The sequence below is a fragment of the Cupressus sempervirens genome, chromosome 2 (genome assembly GCF_028749045.1).
Source record: "Cupressus sempervirens isolate cs-2001-9-10 chromosome 2, ASM2874904v1, whole genome shotgun sequence".
Classification (NCBI taxonomy): Eukaryota; Viridiplantae; Streptophyta; class Pinopsida; order Cupressales; family Cupressaceae; genus Cupressus; species Cupressus sempervirens.
The window spans coordinates 768,973,633-768,993,924 of NC_143119.1; the positions used below are offsets into that span (position 1 = coordinate 768,973,633).

At 35.6% G+C, this 20,292-nt stretch overlaps 1 protein-coding gene across 2 annotated transcripts; it reads left to right on the forward strand.

Moving 5' to 3' along the window:
* Nucleotides 1–13,867: 13,867 nt before the first annotated feature.
* On the forward strand, nt 13,868–20,100 carry LOC149575719 (endoglucanase 16-like). Of its 2 annotated transcripts, XM_089815492.1 has the most exons (9): nt 13,894–14,262; nt 16,044–16,256; nt 17,258–17,458; nt 17,573–17,650; nt 18,046–18,195; nt 18,487–18,595; nt 18,682–18,845; nt 19,348–19,589; nt 19,906–20,100. In XM_089815492.1, the coding sequence occupies exons 1-9, from the start codon at nt 14,035–14,037 to the stop codon at nt 19,985–19,987; spliced, it is 1,467 nt and encodes a 488-aa protein (XP_089671618.1). In that variant the 5' UTR covers nt 13,894–14,034; the 3' UTR covers nt 19,988–20,100. The 2 variants fall into 2 exon arrangements, with proteins under 2 accessions (XP_089671617.1, XP_089671618.1); XM_089815491.1 differs by lacking the exon at nt 19,906–20,100 and having other exon boundaries at nt 13,868–14,262; nt 19,348–19,900.
* The last annotated feature ends 192 nt before the right edge of the window (nt 20,101–20,292 follow it).

A 20,292-nucleotide genomic window follows, 5' to 3' on the forward strand; every position in this document is an offset into this window, starting at 1 on the left:
AGTAAAAATAAATCACGAGTTTCAAAAAGGGTAGGTAGTCAAATACATGTCCCCTTCTCAGGACAAGTAATTAGGATTTAGTTGCGATTCAACCTAAATTTTATCTCCTCATTCTTACCACCGAGTGATTGTGATAGGGCACACTCATCCTGACAATTCAAGAAAGTCGATGCCCAATACCTGCAACCTACATAAAAGATGAGCATGTACATGTGCATATATGTCTAACCTAAATAGGTAATGGAAAAGAGTGATACATCGTGTAGATCCTGACTTGCAAGTGACAATGAATCCCTCCCTTAACCACATTAGGCACATTAGACAAAAATATAAAATAGACATGTACACCATATACAAGCAAGTATTGGGTAAGTATAATCAATAAATCATGTGTAATAGTAGCATTATATTCTAATATAAACAACTCGTCATCATCATTTAAAGGCATATCATATGACATCATTATGGAAGCAATTGCATTTACTAACTAAGAATAATTTATGAAAGCAATCATAATCATTGAATATACATATGAAAGTATCATCATTGTAAGTAAGTAACCATTACTATCTGGTATAATTAATTACCCTATATATCAAAGTGTCATATTTCAAATATCACTTAAGGGCTAACATGTCCACATGAGAGTCATATAGAAATTTAACAACAAAGTCTACAATGATATTAATGGAGGGGTATTACACTAATTATGTCCTTGGTTTAGAAGATTTATTTCAATCGTGATTAGATCCTTATAATATGCAAACCAATTATTTAAAAATATATAATAAGTTCTCAACACATATAACTTTTTTAAAAATATATATTTATATTTATATTTAGAATGAAATAAATAAATCATTTACTATTAGTTTCATATTCTCTCTCTCTCTCTCTCTCTCTCTCTCTCTCTCTCTCTCTCTCTCTCTCTCTCTCTCTCTCTCTCTCTCTCTCTCTCTCTCTATGTCTACTTTCCTTACCTTCCTTCCACTCTAACTATTGGTAGGAACTCTACTGCTCTAATGCCCCACCCAAAGATCCTTGGAAATAAGGATAAACAAAAATGAACATTGTTTTTTAAGATAAAGCATAGGTACAAGCAACTACACACATAAGATCACAAAGATTGCAACATAAGAATAAAACCAACCATTCATCACTAACAACCCATTCATTTCCATCTACATGAGTTAAACACACAAGGTTCATTTCACTAATATACTAACAAGGTCACGATGTTCATTTTAAATCCCAAACACAAATTCCTAAATGATTAAACCATACAAGTTCATTTACCATAAGTCTAGAGTATAACAAATTCATGAATAGCCATCTTGAAATAAGGCTAACTCTAAAATCATGAACTTCTCAAATAAGACTAAGTCTAAAATCCTGTCAACGTTTGGATTCTAGAATTCTTATCTCATTTCCTAAAGAGTTGGAACCTATAATCTTAAATGAATCATCATATATATAAATATATGTCACTTATATAATATATTTTATATACGACCAAAGTTCTAAAGGAAAGCAATACAATACTTTACACTAATGTAGTACAACACTTCATACTATTGCAATACAATACTTCACATAACTATGTTATGGTACTTTACCAATATCGTATGATAGTTTTTCTAACTAGGGATGATACTTGACCAATATTGTACAATAGTTATGCTAGGGAGGATACTTCACTAGTATAGTATGATATATTGTCCTAATGTCGTCCAGGAACAAAATCAAGGTTTAAAGGCTAAACTAGGAAGCAAATACGATTAGAACCTCCACACTAGGGAGTACAAGAACCACAAAACTCAAGGAACGAACACTCAAGAGCATCAAAAGCATAAATAATATCTAGATAACTTAAATAAACAATATGCTACTCTAAACCATGATAAGTTACATTGCAACGAAGTAAAGAAATGTCCTTACATGATAAATGTACATAAGCAATACTTCTAGAAGGAAAGCACAAAAAAAGAAGCAACTAAACTTTAAAAAATGTGCTTGTTTTCTCACTACCATAATGGCATCATGAGATCTCACAAATCCTAACTGTAAGAATTTTCCTAAGGGAAAAATTCACCCAGGAACTAAGAACTCAAAGATAAGCACACAGTAGACCAAAGTAGACAGAGTATGATCAGAATAACAATGTATTCAATAACTGGTTCATGAGAGTACACTAGGAGTGCCTGTATATAAAGGCCTCTGAGATACATCTAGAATGCCTCATAATCAGCACCATGACGTGTCATACAACCAAGCACATGTCCACCAGATATGGGTTATCCTCCATTAAGCACGGAAGTAAGTGCGGTGATGAGAGGATAAGCCTACAAGGGTGTGACACGCAAATTAGTGTTGTAGACACCATGTGCTTAAATAGAGTTGCGTACTCCTATGTTATCTACATGACAACTCAAAAGGGTGTGCAAACTCCTAAGTGTCTCACAAATAAAAATAATAAAATAATGCAAAATAATTAAATAATGCATTAACCGAAGTAAACTTAAGTAAGTGTAATAAGTAAAGACTTATTTACACCAACACCCCCCCTAAGTGCAACTTAGGGGAATGCCCTTAAGCTTACGAACTATGATGAAGATGCATAATGGGTCCCAGCTACTAGGCCATGTTAGGTACCCATGTACATAATGAAGATGCAATCTCCCATAAAGCGGGGAAAGAGGGAAAACCTCATGGGAAAAACCCTCCCCCAAAAAGAGAGATAAATAAGGATGCATCAATGGATAGAGTGATCAAGACCCCCCCCCCCCCCATTACGACATACATCCAATATATACATAAGAGAATGAAAGAAGGAAGAGAGACAGAATAGGCTCCCCCCCCCCCAAAAGAATAATGCCAACAAGTGAAGTCACTTCGATGAAGAAGTTGGTCCATGAATGCAGAAAGGTGTTCCTCCCCTTAGGAAGAAACAATGGGAAAGGTACACTACTAAAGATGCCCTGAAACCTACTCAAGTATCCCTGTACTGATGTTGAAGTTCACCCCTTCCAACTGTGCTAAAAAGAATGAATGCAGATCTGGCAAGGATGTTTGTTGAACCTGTTCCACTAAACCATCTATCTCCTCTATTGATAAAGAGCCCTCCACTAATTGTTGTTCATTTGGATCCACAATCATGCCAACCTGTGAAGATTGATCATGTAGAGAATGGACATGAGGGTCAGAGTGAGCCCTTGCAACAACTGTAGAAGAATCATCATCAATGAAGATATATTTCATCAAGTTTGTCTCCCAAGTCAACTAAAGCTAGAGCTGGAAGATGAGATGTACCATGCTATGATGGATCTTTCACTGTGGCAATATAAGCATGTGGACTAGACTAATGTGACCTCTCACTATTACTATCGACATAACCCCACTTGTCTAAACCTGTTGAAGCACTATCGCTGGTGTCACTATTAGTTTCCACTGTGTATGATGTGCGGAGAGGAGTAGAGGACAAGCTAGGAGAACTTTCCTCAAAGTGAACATCCTTCTCCACAAAAATCTCGTGTATCTCTAAATCCATCAATCTGTAAGCCTTCACATTGTCTTCATAGCCAATAAAGGTACAAGGCCTAGATGTCGGTGCCTTGCAACTCCTAGAGGAAAGGTTTGCCCATGCTGGACAACCTAAGACTCTAAGGTGACTTACAACTGATTTTCTACCGCACCATGCCTCAAAAGGAGTCTTTCCATCTAAGGCTAGATGAGGAGATCTATTAAGTATGTGAGTAGCACTGCTAATGGCTTCAACTTCAAGTGTAGGATCGAGAGACTTGGCCTTAATCATGCAACTTGCCATGGTCTTAAGAGTCCTAATCCTCATAATTGCAACATATGTCTTGTGCAAACTAAATTTTGGTGAGTTCTGAAGATCAATCCCCTCAATTCTGCAAAAGTTCTTGAGTCTTCTGTCTATATATATGTTCTCATTGTCCACCCTTAATACTTTGATGGCTTTCCTTGACTTGTGTTCAACATGAGTCTTGAAGTCTTGAAGCTTATGAACCACTTCATTGTTATGATGAAGGAAGAAGACCCAAGTGAATCTTGAAAAGTCATCAACAAATGTGAGTATGTGGCGGCCTTGGCTGACTGAAGTCATGGCAAAGGGGCCTACTAATACCATGTGAACTAGCTGAAGAATAACTGGAGCTCGAGAAGACTTCCCTTTATCATACTTCTCCTTGAGATTCATATCCACTAAACAAGATGAACATTCTCCCTTAGAAAAGATGATATTAGGTAGACCTTTGACCATGTGTTTTGAGCAAAGTTGCTGAAGAGAGCAAAAGTCAAGGTGACCAAACCACTCATGCCATAAGTTGATGTTTGAAGTAGAGTGAGTTAACAAGGCTTGAGAAGGACTCTTAGGCACAAAGTGGGAGAAGGAATAAAGCCTCTTTTCATCATTGACTTTCCCAACTGCTACCAATGAATCATCTCTGAGACTTCGCACCATCACTGAATCTAGAAGGAACTCAACCTTGTGACCATCTCCAAGGTGAGTGATTTGGTAAACTAATAGGAGATTGGAGCTTAGATTTGGAATGTAGAGAACATCTTTAAATTCCCCATTTTCCATTTCAACATGTCCTTTCCCTTCAACTTCCATTTTAGCATCATCTCCCACAAAGATGTGTGGTACCTTTGACTTCTTCAATGAAGAAAAGTCTTCCCTTAAAGAACCCATGTGGTAAGAGGCACCTCAGTCAAGTATCCATTCCAAAGAAGAATTTGAGTTTTCCATAAATGCTTGACCTTTACCCTTCAAAGAGGTTGGAGTAGAATTCTTGGAAGTACCTGGGACTTGAATCTTGTTCTTCTTGAGTAGATTTTCTAACTCATCAATTCTTTTTGTTTTGCAATGATGCTTGTCATGATTTGTCTTTTTGCAATATGCACAAAAAAGTTTGTCCTTCTTTTCATTACTTCCCTTCTTGTTTGAAGAAGAATTGCCTTGTTGAGAGTAGTCATGTTGTGTCTCAGATTGTGTTTTCTGCTTCCACTGCTTCTTCTTGTTGTTGCTTTTCCCCCTTGACTAGATTTGGAATCATCACTAGCCACCAAGGCTTTAGTCTTAGATGACTTGAGAAGTCCAAAATCCACCAAGTGAGATTGTTCAACAATCAACATATTTGCAAATCCATCAAAGAAAGGCTTCTTGTAAGCAAATCCCATGGTTAACCTGTGAGTATTAAAACTTGAAACAAAGTTGGCATACTCAGAAGGTAGCTTCTTTAGGATGTGATGAATTAACCTGTCATCCTTTATGGGATTTCCACAATCTTTAAGAAGTTCCCTATACTCATTGACTTTAATGATATAATCTTGAATTGTGTCATAATTCTTAGGATCCAAGAGAAGTAGATCATCTTCAATCTGAAATCCCTTTTCTTCATCCACCTTACCATACAACTGTTCAAGTTTATCCCAAGCTTCTTTGGATTCTGAACAATTTTTAATGTGAAAAAGAAGATCCCCATGTACACAACTCTTGATAACACCTAAAGCTTGTCAGTCTTGAATTTTTCAATCAATGAGTTCTTTAGCATCAATAGGTTTGGTAATTGTACCATCAACATGAAGATTATATCCTTTTTCCATTAATCTACTCTGTGCAATATCTTTCCATGTAGAATAGTTACGTGAAGTTAAAGGAGGACATTTAAAACCCATGATGCAAAAATGGATAGAGCACAAAATAGAGAGACACAAGAAACACAGTACACCCTCCCTTTCACTCAATCAAAAGACCCCCCCAAAAAAGATGCTTTTGGCACTTTATAAGTAGTGCGTTTACAATGGGCCACTTGTCAAAATGGACAACGTGGACTTTCTGATTTTTCTTTTACAACTGCCTTATGAGGCTGAAATCTATCACTTAAGCACTGTAGCTCAGATTTACAACAATTCTGAAAAGAATCAAAGCTTAACAATGCCAAAAAAGGCCTAATTGTGAAAGTTGGAAATTGGTCCACACAACCCTAGAATCTGACTTCGGATCTAGAAAGTAGACGAAAAAATACACACTTTCAAAAAAAAAATTGAAAAAGTGACCAAATGTGCCCGTACAGAGCTTCTGAAGTTGCAAAACACAAGATTATGCAGGTATAGTCGCCAAGAAATGCAATTTTTGCAAAATCCATGCACCAAAACCAGAAAACAACACCACCACTAAAAAAATTCAAGAAATTCTACTTGATTTTAAAAAAATTGCACTTGAATCGGAGTTTGGATGTCCAAGATATGGGCTCACAAAGTTAGGCTACCAAACTAAAAAGCAATCTAGAGAGGGGTCTGGAGGGAAAATTGTGAGTCTAAATTTGACGGTCAAATAGCTGTCAACGCAGTTATAAAACACTTGAAAATGACATCCACATGGGCATTAATTTTAGCATAGGCAAAAGATGATGTCAACAAAAATTTGACGCCTTGTGCTAACATGGCTGGTGACTGGATCATCCGTACTATACAAATTGGTACACGTGTCAAAATCTCAACTGTCCACATGGCAAACATGGCAATTCTGGAAAGTTTGTGCAAATGCACTGACATGGTGCCAAATGGCACTGTCGAGTCAGCTATGCGGGCGTGTCAAAAGTACACATGTCCTTGAATTGCTGGGAGCGGGAGTTTTAAACCCTTCCCAAAGAAAACTTGCAGAAATTCATGCCAGAAAAGATAGTCGGTGGGAACAAATCTGCAGACACCAAAATGAAATTTTCATGGGCGGGAGTTTGTTTCGTGGGCAGGGAAACCTCTGCGCAGTTGCTGGATCTGTGACCATGAGCCGAAATGGGAGATGCAAGGACCGAATTTTTGAAATAGTCATCAAGAATCTCTACAGAATGACATCAAAAACTCTGGGCAGGAAGATTAGCAGCTGTCAGAGGTAATAACAACAACTTCAGAACAGAATATGCTCAGATGCACCGGGAGTTGACAAAAAGAAAAACTCGAGATCAGACTGTCGGAAGTTCAGAAGGTAATGGCCAAAGCTAGAACAGCCACCAGAGTGCAAAGTGGTCACAGGCCGAAAGAAAAAAAGTGCGATCATCGGATTTTGATTGTAGCGGGCGACGGATTTCTCAAAACCCTTGCCGTCATTTATGTCTGTGCCACCGATATTTGAACACTATTGTGGTCGCTAGATAACAATCTCTATGGGCTGGGAGTTAATTGGGTTTATCCCACATTGAGCCTGCAGTGGGTTTCGGCCTTTTTAAAATGAAACCCGTGCACACTCAACCCAAACGAGTAAAGCTCATTGTGTGTGGCTAGCCTAAGCCTTGAGGCCAAAATTTGTATGAATATCGCTGCATGAACAGTATGGCCAGTGCGCGAAATAAATAAGATAACCCCATGGATTTAATATGAAACCCTGCGAAACAATAAATACCTCTAATAATGGAAAATTCGGGGTGTCACTACCTGGGTTTGCTATAAAAAAAAAATTTTGCTGGTGCCCGAAAGGGAAAAAATAATTTTCGAAAGATTGATGAAAATTCAGAAAAATAAATGATAGATCCAAAAAAATTCTCTGGTGCTCGAAAGGGAAAAAATAATTTTCGAAAGATTGATGAAAATTCAGAGAAATAAATGATAGATCCAAAAATTAATTAATTGAATCTGTGAAAAATAACCATATCCATACCGCAAATCGGGCCTCCGAGTTCCGATTTGCAAAAAAAATTTGCCTCATGATCAACTTTGGGCCAAGGTAGCCGTGCTTATAGTCAATTTTCACCGGTTCAGCGTTCTGGATGCAATGGTGAGGTCAGATATGGTGCTAGACACTCCCAATTTCTGCAGCACTCCGGATTCGGGCTGAGGTGATGAAGTAAGTGTGGTCTCGAATGGTTATGTGATGAGAAAGTCTCTATGCTCTGATACCGTGTAAGAATTTTCCTAAGGGCAAAATTCACCCAGGAACTAAGAACTCAAACACAAGCACACAGTAGACCAAAGTAGACAGAGTATGATCAGAATAACAATGTATTCAATAACTGGTTCATGAGAGTACACTAGGAGTGCCTGTATATAAAGGACTCTGAGATACATCTAGAATGCCTCGTAATTAGCACCATGATGTGTCATACAACCAAACACATGTCCACCAGATATGGGTTATCCTCCATTAAGCACGAAAGTAAGTGTGGTGATGAGAGCATAAGCCTACAAGGGTGTGACACGCAAATCAGTGTTGTAGACACCATGTGCTTAAATAGAGTTGCGTACTCTTGTGTTGTCTACATGACAACTCAAAAGGGTGTGCAAACTCCTAAGTGTCTCACAAATAAAAATAATTAAATAATGCATTAACCTAAGTAAACTTAAGTAAGTGTAATAAATAAATACTTATTTACACCAACACTAACCATACCCTTGAGCATGAAATCTCAAATCACCAACAAGATCATTGTTCTTACTAATAAACATCACATGTAGGGATAACTTTAAGGAACCCTCCTTTAGAAAAATGTATAAAATTTTGGTGAAACGAACGTTAGTTCCTTGGAAAAATATTAATTTTTATTGACGAATTTTTATTTTTAGGTAGGAAATTTTTTAATTTGATTGGCAATTGTTTTTCAATCATTTGAAAATCATATAAAATCCTGGTGAATCTTTCATTATTGATAAAAATTGTGGAAAAGGTATACATACCTAGAAATAATGATTTTATTATTATTATATGGAGCCTAATTAATTATCAAACTTTAAGGTTAAATTTAGCCCACTTTTATCATTATAATTTCTCTCCAAATTATTGAATGGTAATTTGGGGGAAGCACCCCTATTATTTGTAACCATTGGATGATCCTAAATCAATGACCTAAATCCTATTTCAAGACAAACTCTTAAAATGATATCAAGTTTTACATAAATTTCTCAATGTAAAGACACGTGTCCCCAATCAAATCTATCTCGCAACAAAGTGAGAAAGGATAAAAAGTTTCATGAAAGTCTTCAAAATAGAGACACATGTCAAATCTACATAATTAATTTGTAGTGTAACTTAAAGTTTTACCAAATATTGGTGAATATGACCATCAATTAAGACAAGCCTTGAAAATTGTAGGTGAAAATATTAAATTTACTATGTAGAAAAATTAGATTCCATTGATGAAGTCATCACTAAAATATAAATACTTCTCTAATATTATTGGCAATTAGCCTAACAATGGAACCTGAGTTTGGTAAAGTGCAAGAGACATGGACACCACAAAAGTGCAAAAAAATTAGCCAAGTTTGGGGTCCCCAATGAGTGAGATTAGCCAATTGGTGAATATTAGCCACTAAAGTTATCCTTGATCAGATGAACAAGTACATCTAACATGCTAGTCTACTAATAGCATCGCTAACCCATAGAAGAGGTAAGAAACATCATCAAAGAAGTAAGATACAATCATCATGATAAAGGAATGCATCAAGCAAAATATTAAGAATCATCTAAACATGATAACAAATGCATCCAAGTTAAAGCATAAATCACATGGAAACATACTCTAGATACACCAAAGTACCAAGTGAACATCCAACATCAGCCTCAAATAAGAAGTAGGCCAACTTTGTACACTAGTTTTGAGTAGTGGTATAGGTAGCTATACCTCCCAACCATGTGGTACCCATGGGTCCACTCCCGCCGTGTTGATGGTGATAATGACCTGACCATAATCACATAAGAAAAGTACCAACATCTATATGCTCATGAAGACAATGCAATCCATCAGGTCACTGGTCAAACCCACTCTAGGATAACTATGTAGGGACTCTAGTGGAGTGTAGATCGCTTGGCATGAGGAAGCTGAAGCTATGTCTATACAGTCATATCAACTCCAATCAAGAGGCCATGCACCATGCCCTTGGCTTAACCATTCAAGCACACACCCTCAATTTGATTATTTAGTTGTTCTCTTATCTTATCATTAAATTTTATTTCTCATTTATTAATTTTGGTTATTACTTGCTAAAGACTCTTCATGTTATTGTCAGAATACTTCTAACCCTAAGGTACATGAGAGAATCCACTCTAAACATCTACCCTACATACCCATGCTCATCACATGATGATTGCCCAAAGACAATGCAAGTTCTCAACCCAACCCCCAAATGAACAAATCCCTCAACTGACCTATGTCCAGGAGTCCAGGTCTCGCAAGATCCCATCATACACATGCACACATGCTCATGTGTGGGCACAACCAACTTCACAAATGTGATCACATAATACCAATGCAAGGGTTGGATATGATAAATGCAAAAAATTATACAAGTATAACAAATTCACTCAACTGGCCTATATTCAGGAGTACAAATTCAACATGAATCTCAATGTCCACGAAGTAAAAGCATAACATGCAAAGAAATATGAAATACAATCCATTCCCATAATCCAAGAAGACACAGTTAAACCCCAACCAAATATGGGTGGCATGCAAAATAGGGCAAGAACAAAAGCCCAAATTTTAAACTTCTCAGATAACAATAAAATTGAAACCCCAACTCTAGAGTATGGTCACAAGACCAAGGGTCCACCAAAATTACCAAAACAGGCTCAAATTCACAATCTGGCAAATCTGGCAAAAGACAAAAGTCCACAAAATCCAATATGGAGACACGAGTTTGGATCAAGAAATAAAATACCCTAGATTATCCTATAACCATTTTGATTCCACGATCCTAATCATTAAGGCAAGGGCTACAAGATCCAATCTCTAAATGAGCCAAATAGATAAGTTACAAAAATCAGATGGCACATAAAATAAGACAATGCCAAAAACACCCAAAAATATAATATTTTGGACTTCGACAAAATTGAAAACCCATCAAGCAAATAGGCCCAAACTAAGGAAAATCAAATAAACTTTGACTATCAAACAAGCATGTAAAAACAGACAATATAACAATGTCAAAACTTACATTTCTAATTTCCTACGAAATAAAAATGCTCACTGTCATCCAACTAGGTGGCGAAATTGCATAAAAATGGAGGGGAACACTATTTCTCCATTCCATAACATTTTCCAACAAGAAATGGAAGCTTAAACAGAGTAAAACCATAAAAATAAGAAGGCCTCACCTCATAGCCAAAAGGCCTAAGATGGGAAACAACACCATAAAATAACGGACCAGTCAAATGCGTTGAAATGCTTAGCATAGCAAGATTTCCCTGCAATGAATCCAATGAGATTGACCTTGCGACAATCCACCAAACCAATCTCTCCCAACAAGCAATTCATCATTTCACCCAAACTAGATTTAAGCATTTCGCACTTGAAACATGAAATTAAAAGTGAGAAGTGAGAAATAAAATTCTCATTTGCCAATATAAGCACTTTTTCCAAAGTGACTTATGAATTAGGTTATTAAAATAACTTAATAACCAATTGGCGCATTTTCCAAATTAAATCAGGCAATTTCAATTAAATTGGAATTCAACTATGGAAAATTAGTGAGAAATAAAATAAAGATCAAATTAAATAATTAAAATCCCTCTAACCCATTAAACATCATTTCATTTAATTTTTGTCACAACCACTGTAGAATCCTATATGCACAGACACACTCACGGTTCTAATCACATAATGCATTATCAGTTTGGATTTACCAAATACCAGAGAGTTAAAATAACATAGTAAAGATACATCTCCCATACCAGGATGATATTGGCTCAACATGAAAGGTTTGATCACTAACTCCATGTGTCAATGTTGAGGATATAAGTCATGCACAATAAACGAACACAATCAAGTGTAGATGCACATTATATCATAGCCGAAGCAACAAGTACGTATAATTACATAATTAAAGCATCTAATTAATTCTATTTAAATAATCATTAAACAAGTCATTTTGCATAAATTACTGAAGAGACAAGGTAACTATTCGTAGCAAAATAAATCCATGAATCCAATATGGATAAATCATTTTCTACTTGATTTAAGCATTTAATAATAGAATTAATAACAATTACTCAACATCACAAATGACACCATAAACATATAAGTCAACATGGTCAAACACATAAGTAAACACTGTTGCAAGACCCTAGTCAAGTGTAGCAGGACAATAATACACAATGCAATCACTGCACACATCTCACGGTAATCACTAAACAACATCATGGTACCATGTCAATCTAGGTAACCACTGGCCAAACCTCAATGAAACAATATAGTACATCGTGATCCCATTAATCGGGCATAAACATAATCAACCAACTAATGGAACAATATAAATCAAATCACTCCAAGGGTGTAGACCACTCATGGGGTTCTAGTCACAATCACTCACAAAACAAGATCATCAAGGTTGCATCCATCAGGATGACTTACGGAAATCAAATAGGTGAGGCACTACAAGCGCATTGTGTCTCTTGTTCTTGATATGGTTTTGAGATTGTACACAACATTTTTTATTGTATAAATTTATATAGGAAAAAATCAAATGTGGGCTAGTCATTTTAACTTCACAAAGCATTATTTATTATTTTTTAAAAAGTTTAGAAGTATGTCTTTTTTTGGCACATTGTTCCGACATTATCTTAAAAATGCTTTTACAATACTAAGACGTTTTTTAAATATATTTTTGTAAAACCAAATTACATTACAATTCAATGGGATAAAATAAGTGATTCAATTTTTAGACATTTAAGAGTTAAAAAATGATCTCTCTCTCTCTCTCTCTCTCTCTCTCTCTCTCTCTCTGTGTACATACATACATACATACATACATATATATATTCTCCCCTCTCTCTATATCTATGTATATATCTCTGTCTATTTATAACTTCATCTCTCCATCTTCCTCTCTCTAGTCATATCTCTCCCTCTTTGTCTCTCACACTACCTCTATCCCTACACATTTCTTTATATATTCATTGCTCTCCCTCTCTTTCTCCCTTTCCTTCTCCCTACACATATATCTCATTCATCTCTATCTATTACCATATACTCCTCCTTTATGTCTCCTCATTTCTATCCCTCTCATTCTCCTTCTACATCTCTATCTATCCTCTCACTCTAACCCCTCTACAAACAAACCCAAAAAAATCCTAATTAACCTTCACACTTCTTGGGTGCACTCATTGCACCCCAAGGTGCACTTGTTATTTTTTTTAAATAAATAATCCTACTATTTGTAACTCTTAGAAAAATATTTCAAAATTAATATATAACACTAAAGTAACAATTCAATATATATATACATAATTGATTAAATATAACTCTAAATCAAATCCTTACCATCTTAATGAAGTCTTGAATAAAGTAAAATAATAACACCACGTAACGTGATCTAATACGAATTGCTATACAAGATAGGAAGCATTTTTAAAACAAAATGCTGCTGAAAAGACTTCCATGCATTTTATATTTTTCGATACAAAAGTTTTCTTAGCTTCAATGACCATCTTATTTTGGCTGCCCACCAAACGACTACTGGTCGAAGTAATGTTATTTTCATGCTCATATTTTAACCATGGCACTTTTTTTTATCCGAAAAAAGAGGGTCTTATCAGTGTTGCTTTGGACTACACCATGTCCCACATAGAAACTTTGTTCTGTGTTAAAAATCAAAAGAAAACTACTTTTGTCTCTACAGTTAGAATATACCAGACGTCATCCATGGAAAAAGCCACTCCCAAACCATGAAAATCAAAACATTCCAATAAACTTTAACTTTCTCTTTAGAATGTAGGTGTGGCCATAATTCACGCCTTAGATTTTCAGATGGAAAATGCATGAATAACAGAATATTGATTGCTTCGTGTTCATGCAATGGTCTCACAAGGGAATAATTTTTATTTGCTTGTTAAAGTATCATATTCACTCTTTCCCCGTGCATTCATTTCATTCTGCCTGCAATTATTATTGACTCATCGTTTTGGATGAGTTTAAATTTAGGAAAAACTAAGTTGGTTTTTATCCAATGTTATATTATAAGGTGGGCTGTAATTGCTAGCTGGTTTCCTTTGGGTGGGGACATTGATATTGACAAGCTGTAATAATGAATGAAGGAAGAGGAAAACTTATCGGTTGTGTACTTGCTGCAGTACTCATATCTTTCCAGAGCTGCTGCTCAAATCATGTATTTGTCTTGGCTGATTTTGATTACAAAGATGCATTGCAGAAATCTATTCTGTTTCTTGAAGCTCAACGCTCTGGGAAACTTCCTTCTAATTCTAGGATCACTTGGAGAGGCGATTCTGGTCTCACTGATGGATACATGCAAAATGTACATTGTTTTTTTCCTTCTCTTACTTGGAGGCTCAATTTCAACTCTTTTGTTTGAAGCCTAATCGCATAGATTGTTCTGTCTTCTCCTAGGTTGTTTGGTCTAACAGACGTCATTAAAAACATTCATTCATTCAATTCCAACTCTTTTGTTTGAAGCCTAATCGCATCGATTGTTCAGACTTCTCATAGGTTGTTTGGTCTAATAGACGTCATTAAAATCAAGCGTTCATTCATTCAATGCACTGCTTAGCTTCACTCATGCACCCTACTTCTACAGCTCCAGAATTTGATGTTGTGGGTATCAATGCTGTTTGGCGGCTGAATTTCAACTCTTTTGCTTGAAGTCCAATCTCATGGATTGTTCCGTCTTCTGGTAGCATGTTTGGTCTAATAGATGTCATTAAAATCATTCATTCATTCAATGCATCACATTATAATCATTCATTCATTCAGTGCACCACTAAGCTTTATTCATGCACCCCTACTTCTACAGCTCCACAATTTGATGATGTGAGTATTAACGCTGTTTCAAGGCTGAATTTGAACAACTCTCTTTTTTAAAGCTTAATCTCATAAATTTTTATGTCTTTCTATAGGCTGTCTGGTCTAGTAGACATCATTAAAATCATTCATTCATTCAATGCACCACTAAGCTTTATTCATGTACCCTACTTCTACAACACCACAATTTGATGTTGTGGGTATTAATGCTGTTTGGAGGCTAATTTTCAACTCTTTTGTTTGAAGCCTAATCTCATAGGTTGTTCCATCTTCTCATAGGCTGTTTGATCTAATAGACACCATTAAAATCATCATTCATTTGATGCACCCCTAAGTTTTATTCGTGCACCCTACTTCTACAGCTCCAGAATTTCATGTTGTGGGTATTAGCACTGTTTGGAGGCTGAATTTCAACTCTTTTGTTTAAAGCCTAACCTCATAAATTGTTCCGTCTTCCCATAGGTTGTTTGGGCAAATAAATGTCATTAAAACCATTCATTCATTCAATGTACCCATAAGCTTTATTCATGCACCCCACTTCTACAGCCCTACAATTTGATGTTAGTGGGTATTAAACCTGTTTGGAGGCTGAATCTCATAGGTTGTTCCGGTCTTTCCACAGGCTGTTTGGTCTAATAGAGGTCATTAAAATCATTCGTTCATTTGATGCACCACTAAGCTTTATTCATGCACCCTACTGCTACGACTCCACCATTTGATGTTGTGGTTATTAAAAATGCTTGATCTAATGAACATCATTCATTCAATGTACCTCTAAGCCTTACTCATGCACCCTGCTTCCTCAGTTCCTCAATCTGAAGTTCAGTACTAAATTCATTAAAATCATTCATTCATTCAATGTACCCATAAGCTTTATTCATGCACCCCACTTCTACAGCTCCATAATTTGATGTTGTGGGTATTAAAGCTGTTTGGAGGCTGACTCTCATAGGTTGTTCCGGTCTTCCCGTAGGCTGTTTGGTCTAATAGAGGTCATTAAAATCATTCATTCATTCGATGCACCACTAAGCTTTATTAATGCACCCTACTGCTACGACTCTGTCATATGATGTTGTGGTTATTAAAACTGCTTGATCTAATGAACATCATTCATTCAATGTACTTCTAAGCCTTACTCATGCACCCTGCTTCCCCAGTTCCTCAATTTGAAGTTGAGTACTAAATTATTATTTATATGATCAAATGTTTATTGTTTTACAGCTCCAAGTATTACATGACACAAGAAACTTATGAAGCTTTCACTCTTTCAATGTGCAGGTGGACTTAGTGGGCGGTTACTATGATGCTGGCGATAATGTGAAGTATGGGCTGCCCATGGCATTCACTGTGACCATGCTGGCATGGGGAGCCCTCCATTATGAGAATGAGCTTTCAACTGCTGGAGAGCTGGACAATGTCAGGGATGCAATTCGCTGGGGTACTGATTATTTTCTCAAAGCAAGTGTCTCGCCCAACCAGCTCTGGGTTCAGGTACTTATGCACACCAATTTTGCTTAGATCAGTTTAAACAATGATGATTTATTACAATAAGACGGACCACTAAAACAAAGGGCAGTCCAGTCAAAAATTCTTTTGTCTTATTCAGTTGTTATGCTTTGGAAAATTTTGATGAGCAAAAGATATTAAATACATTGCTCAATAGAAGAGTTGTTTGACATCATATTGATAGGAGCCATTTTCTACATTGAATCAAATAATGAAATTTCTACAAGAATTCAATTATGTAGTTCTATTTTTATAAGTATTGGTTTATAAGAATGCATCTCTCCTAACAATGGACAATACACTCAACATACATTGATTTTAAAATAGTTACACAAATTTTTAATCAGTAAGAGGCTATGGACAATACACTCAACATTCATTGATTTTAAAATAGTTACACAAATTTTTAATCAGTAAGAGGCTGAAGCCAAGATTCATTATTATGAGTTGAACCCAAGACCTTTCGGATAAGAAGCTACCGTTGTGTTGTAGGCTCTTGCCTAATACTTACACAAATATTGAATTTTTGTTTTCAAATTAATTAAAGGCCAAAAACATATGCATGTAAAACAAACAGTACAAAAATCATTAAGAAGAATATAAAAAGTAAAACAGAGATTTAAATATTAGTTTCCTATTATTTTTATTTATTTAAATAGAATTTTATTTAGAAAGATTACAAATTCATAGTCATTTCTTCCAATCTTATAAATCTAATTTGACTTCTAAATAAACTTAATTGACAATACATTAATGATTATTCGTTACACTTCATTTATGAACTTGATTAAGTTCAAGCAGGGCAGTTATGAAAAGGGAGTTGTAAGAGAATTTAATAAACTTGATTGTGCCAAAATCATATTGCAGGGTGGTAATGATAAGGAAACAAACCAGAATTCTATGATTTGATTATACCCCAAAAGATTTTCGGGGTATTGGCGAAAGGGAATTCTATGTTTTGAACTTGACATAAGTTTTCATTGCAGGTGGGAGATCCATCTGCAGATCATGAATGTTGGGAAAATCCAGAAACAATGGACACTCCAAGGACTGTATACAAAATTGATGAATCAAATCCAGGGTCAGAAATAGCAGCAGAAACTGCTGCAGCATTGGCTGCTTCCTCAATTGTTTTCAAATCTATTGACCTGCCTTATTCCCTTAACCTCCTCAACAGATCCACCTCGGTATGATCTTATGTTCCTTTTAATACCGAAATCATCATATTTGTACAAACTTCTTAAACTAAATGAGATCTCTCAAAGATAATGATTAAAGTCTGCTTATTACTGCACTTGCAGCTCTTTACTTTTGCTGATCAATACCGTGGAACGTACTATGGAGAATGCCCTTTCTATTGTTCTTACTCGGGCTATCAAGTATGATTATAACTTCATTTTCTCACACAATATGATTATAATTCTAGTCAACATTTTTAGTAGCAATTTGTGAAGAAAAAATATAAGGCAACAAGGAGAGGGAAAATAGTCTGTGGAGCCACATGTTGTTTTTCTCAATAAGTAGCGACTGCTTATTCCAGTCCTTTCTTTTTTCAATGCTAAATTTTATATTTTAAATGGTAGCTGCTCCACAAAGTAAGGATAGATTCCAAATTATCCTTTTCCGACACTTAAAACGGCATGGGAACACTCTGACTGCTTAAATTTAAACACAAATTACACTTAAGCAGCCGTATGAAACATGGGATAGACTTATGGTATAGTCTTATATTTAAGTAAAGATTAATTCTAACATCTTACTGCTATTCTTTTAGGATGAACTTGTATGGGCAGCGTCATGGCTATACAAAGCTACCGGGTTAGAATACTACTCTCAATACATACTCCAGAACTCATTGCATTACCCTGTATCTGAATTCAGCTGGGATCTCAAAGATGCAGGAATTCAAGTTCTTCTGTCCAGAGTAAGTTTAATTCATACAAGCTGTCCTTAAAGACAATATTTATTGTGAGTTTGAGTTGGAGTAGTGCTGTGATGAAAGGTTCAATACTTTGTTATAACAAGCATCATCTAAGTGCAATGAGGACTAACTATTTCATTCATTTTCTTGAGAGATGAGTTCTTGTAAACTGCTACTTATAAAACATGGATCAATAAATTTAACTCGACAATTACCCAATTGAATCATGATATAAATATGTCCTACTTATCAGTATAGTTATTTTCAATTAAGCTAACAACAGTAAAATGACAGGTGTATTTCTCTGGAAACTCTGACTTTGAGGGGTACAAAAACCTTGCAGAAAGCTTTCTATGTTCTGTTATTCCAGAGAGTCCCTCATTCAATCTTAATGTGACTCCAGGTATCTACTACTTATCTATCATGTGCTGATTTCAAGAAAAATTTGGAATTTATGATTTTCATTGCTACTTACTGTTGTTCTTGCAGGAGGACTGCTCTATGTTAGAGATGGTGCAAACACCCAATATGTAACAAGCGCAGCATTCCTGGCATTAGTTTACAGTGATTTATTGTATGCCCAAAATCGGTCCCTTCAATGTGGATACCAAAACATCCAACCCAGCAATCTCGTTGCATTTGCAAAACAGCAAGTAATACATATTGACTATATGTTTGTATTATCATTGTTTTCTTATCTTTATATTCCCTAGCTTGGTCTGATTGTGAAGACATGTGACTCTGTAGTGGTAGTCAAGGTATAAGGTTATTTGCAAGAACTTTTGGATTTGAAAGAACTTTTGGATTTGATTGTGTAAACTTTTTTATTATCAATGTTTCGACCTTGGTGGTTCTTTTGCGTTTTCATGCTTGATTTCATTCTAATTATAGATCACGAAGTGATTTGAAACATTGATGAAAAAAAATTTGCACAATCAAATCTAGAAGTTCTTCCAAATAATTATCATAAATTGTAGAAATTTGTTCTCATTAATATATGTAAGGATATTTCAGTAAAAATCATACAACAAAAGAATCCATGAATTAAATTTAATAAGGAGGATCTCAAACATTGCTGCCCGAGGAAAACTACAGTTATCTTTGATTGACTTCTAAAAGAGACATTGGTACTTATCATTGATATTCTTCTTGTAGGTTGATTATATACTAGGAAGAAATCCTTTGGGCATGTCCTTAATGGTGGGATTTGGTAGTAGATATCCAGAACAAGCTCATCACAGAGGATCATCCATTGTTTCAGTACATGAAGATTCAATGGGAGTATCATGTTCGGAAGGATTTATGGTTTGGTTCAACAGACAAGCACCAAATCCAAATCTATTGAGTGGTGCCGTAGTTGGAGGACCAGATCAATATGATCAATTTGAGGATATCAGGTATGATTCGGGCAAACTTGAGCCTACGACATATATCAATGCTCCTCTTGTTGGACTTCTTGCTAGATTCTATGCACTAGGCTTTTCATCCAATTAGCATTAGCTCCAATGCCATCCTTACATTGTAAAGTGAAAAAATCACTAGAATTATATGAACAACCTACAAGGTTATCCAAGCTTAGTGGGAGATCCCTTTGAAGGGGCTTACCTTATATAAAGTGCTCTTACCTAAGATGAAAGTTTATAATGAGTGAAATTTACAATTAAAATGAGAAGTCCTTATCTTAATAAGATGTTAAGTATTGAGTTTCTGCAGAGTATGGCAGGAGGTTCTCCATTTATACCAGATGAAGGTCTCTCTATTATTTGTGGAGGGCCATAAAGTGATTCACCTATAACATTGTGATCACACGAGCAGGATGTGCCCTTCCATGAGATTATATTTTGGAGTTTTAGAATCACCTTATTTTGCCACTAATCAATATAAAATTATTGCGATGTCAATTACATAGTTTAGTCTCTCTACAATAATAGATATTCTCTCTATCTACACAAAAAAGGTCTATCTATATTATTATGTGCTCTTTTTAATCTAACACTATTTATCATGTTCTAATTGTTTGTGATATTTAAGAATGTGGGGTCATCAAATTGTTAGTCTATATATTCTTGTAGTCAATTTTTGAAAAATATTGATTTTGTG

Excerpts from the sequence above, each read along its gene's own strand:
- LOC149575719 (XM_089815491.1), top strand. The coding sequence starts at position 14,035 with ATGAATGAAGGAAGAGGAAAACTTATCGGTTGTGTACTTGCTGCAGTA. Across the intron at positions 17,459-17,572 it reads TCCTCAACAGATCCACCTCG|CTCTTTACTTTTGCTGATCA; the intron begins GTATGATCTTAT and ends CTGCACTTGCAG. Across the intron at positions 18,196-18,486 it reads TTCAAGTTCTTCTGTCCAGA|GTGTATTTCTCTGGAAACTC; the intron begins GTAAGTTTAATT and ends GTAAAATGACAG.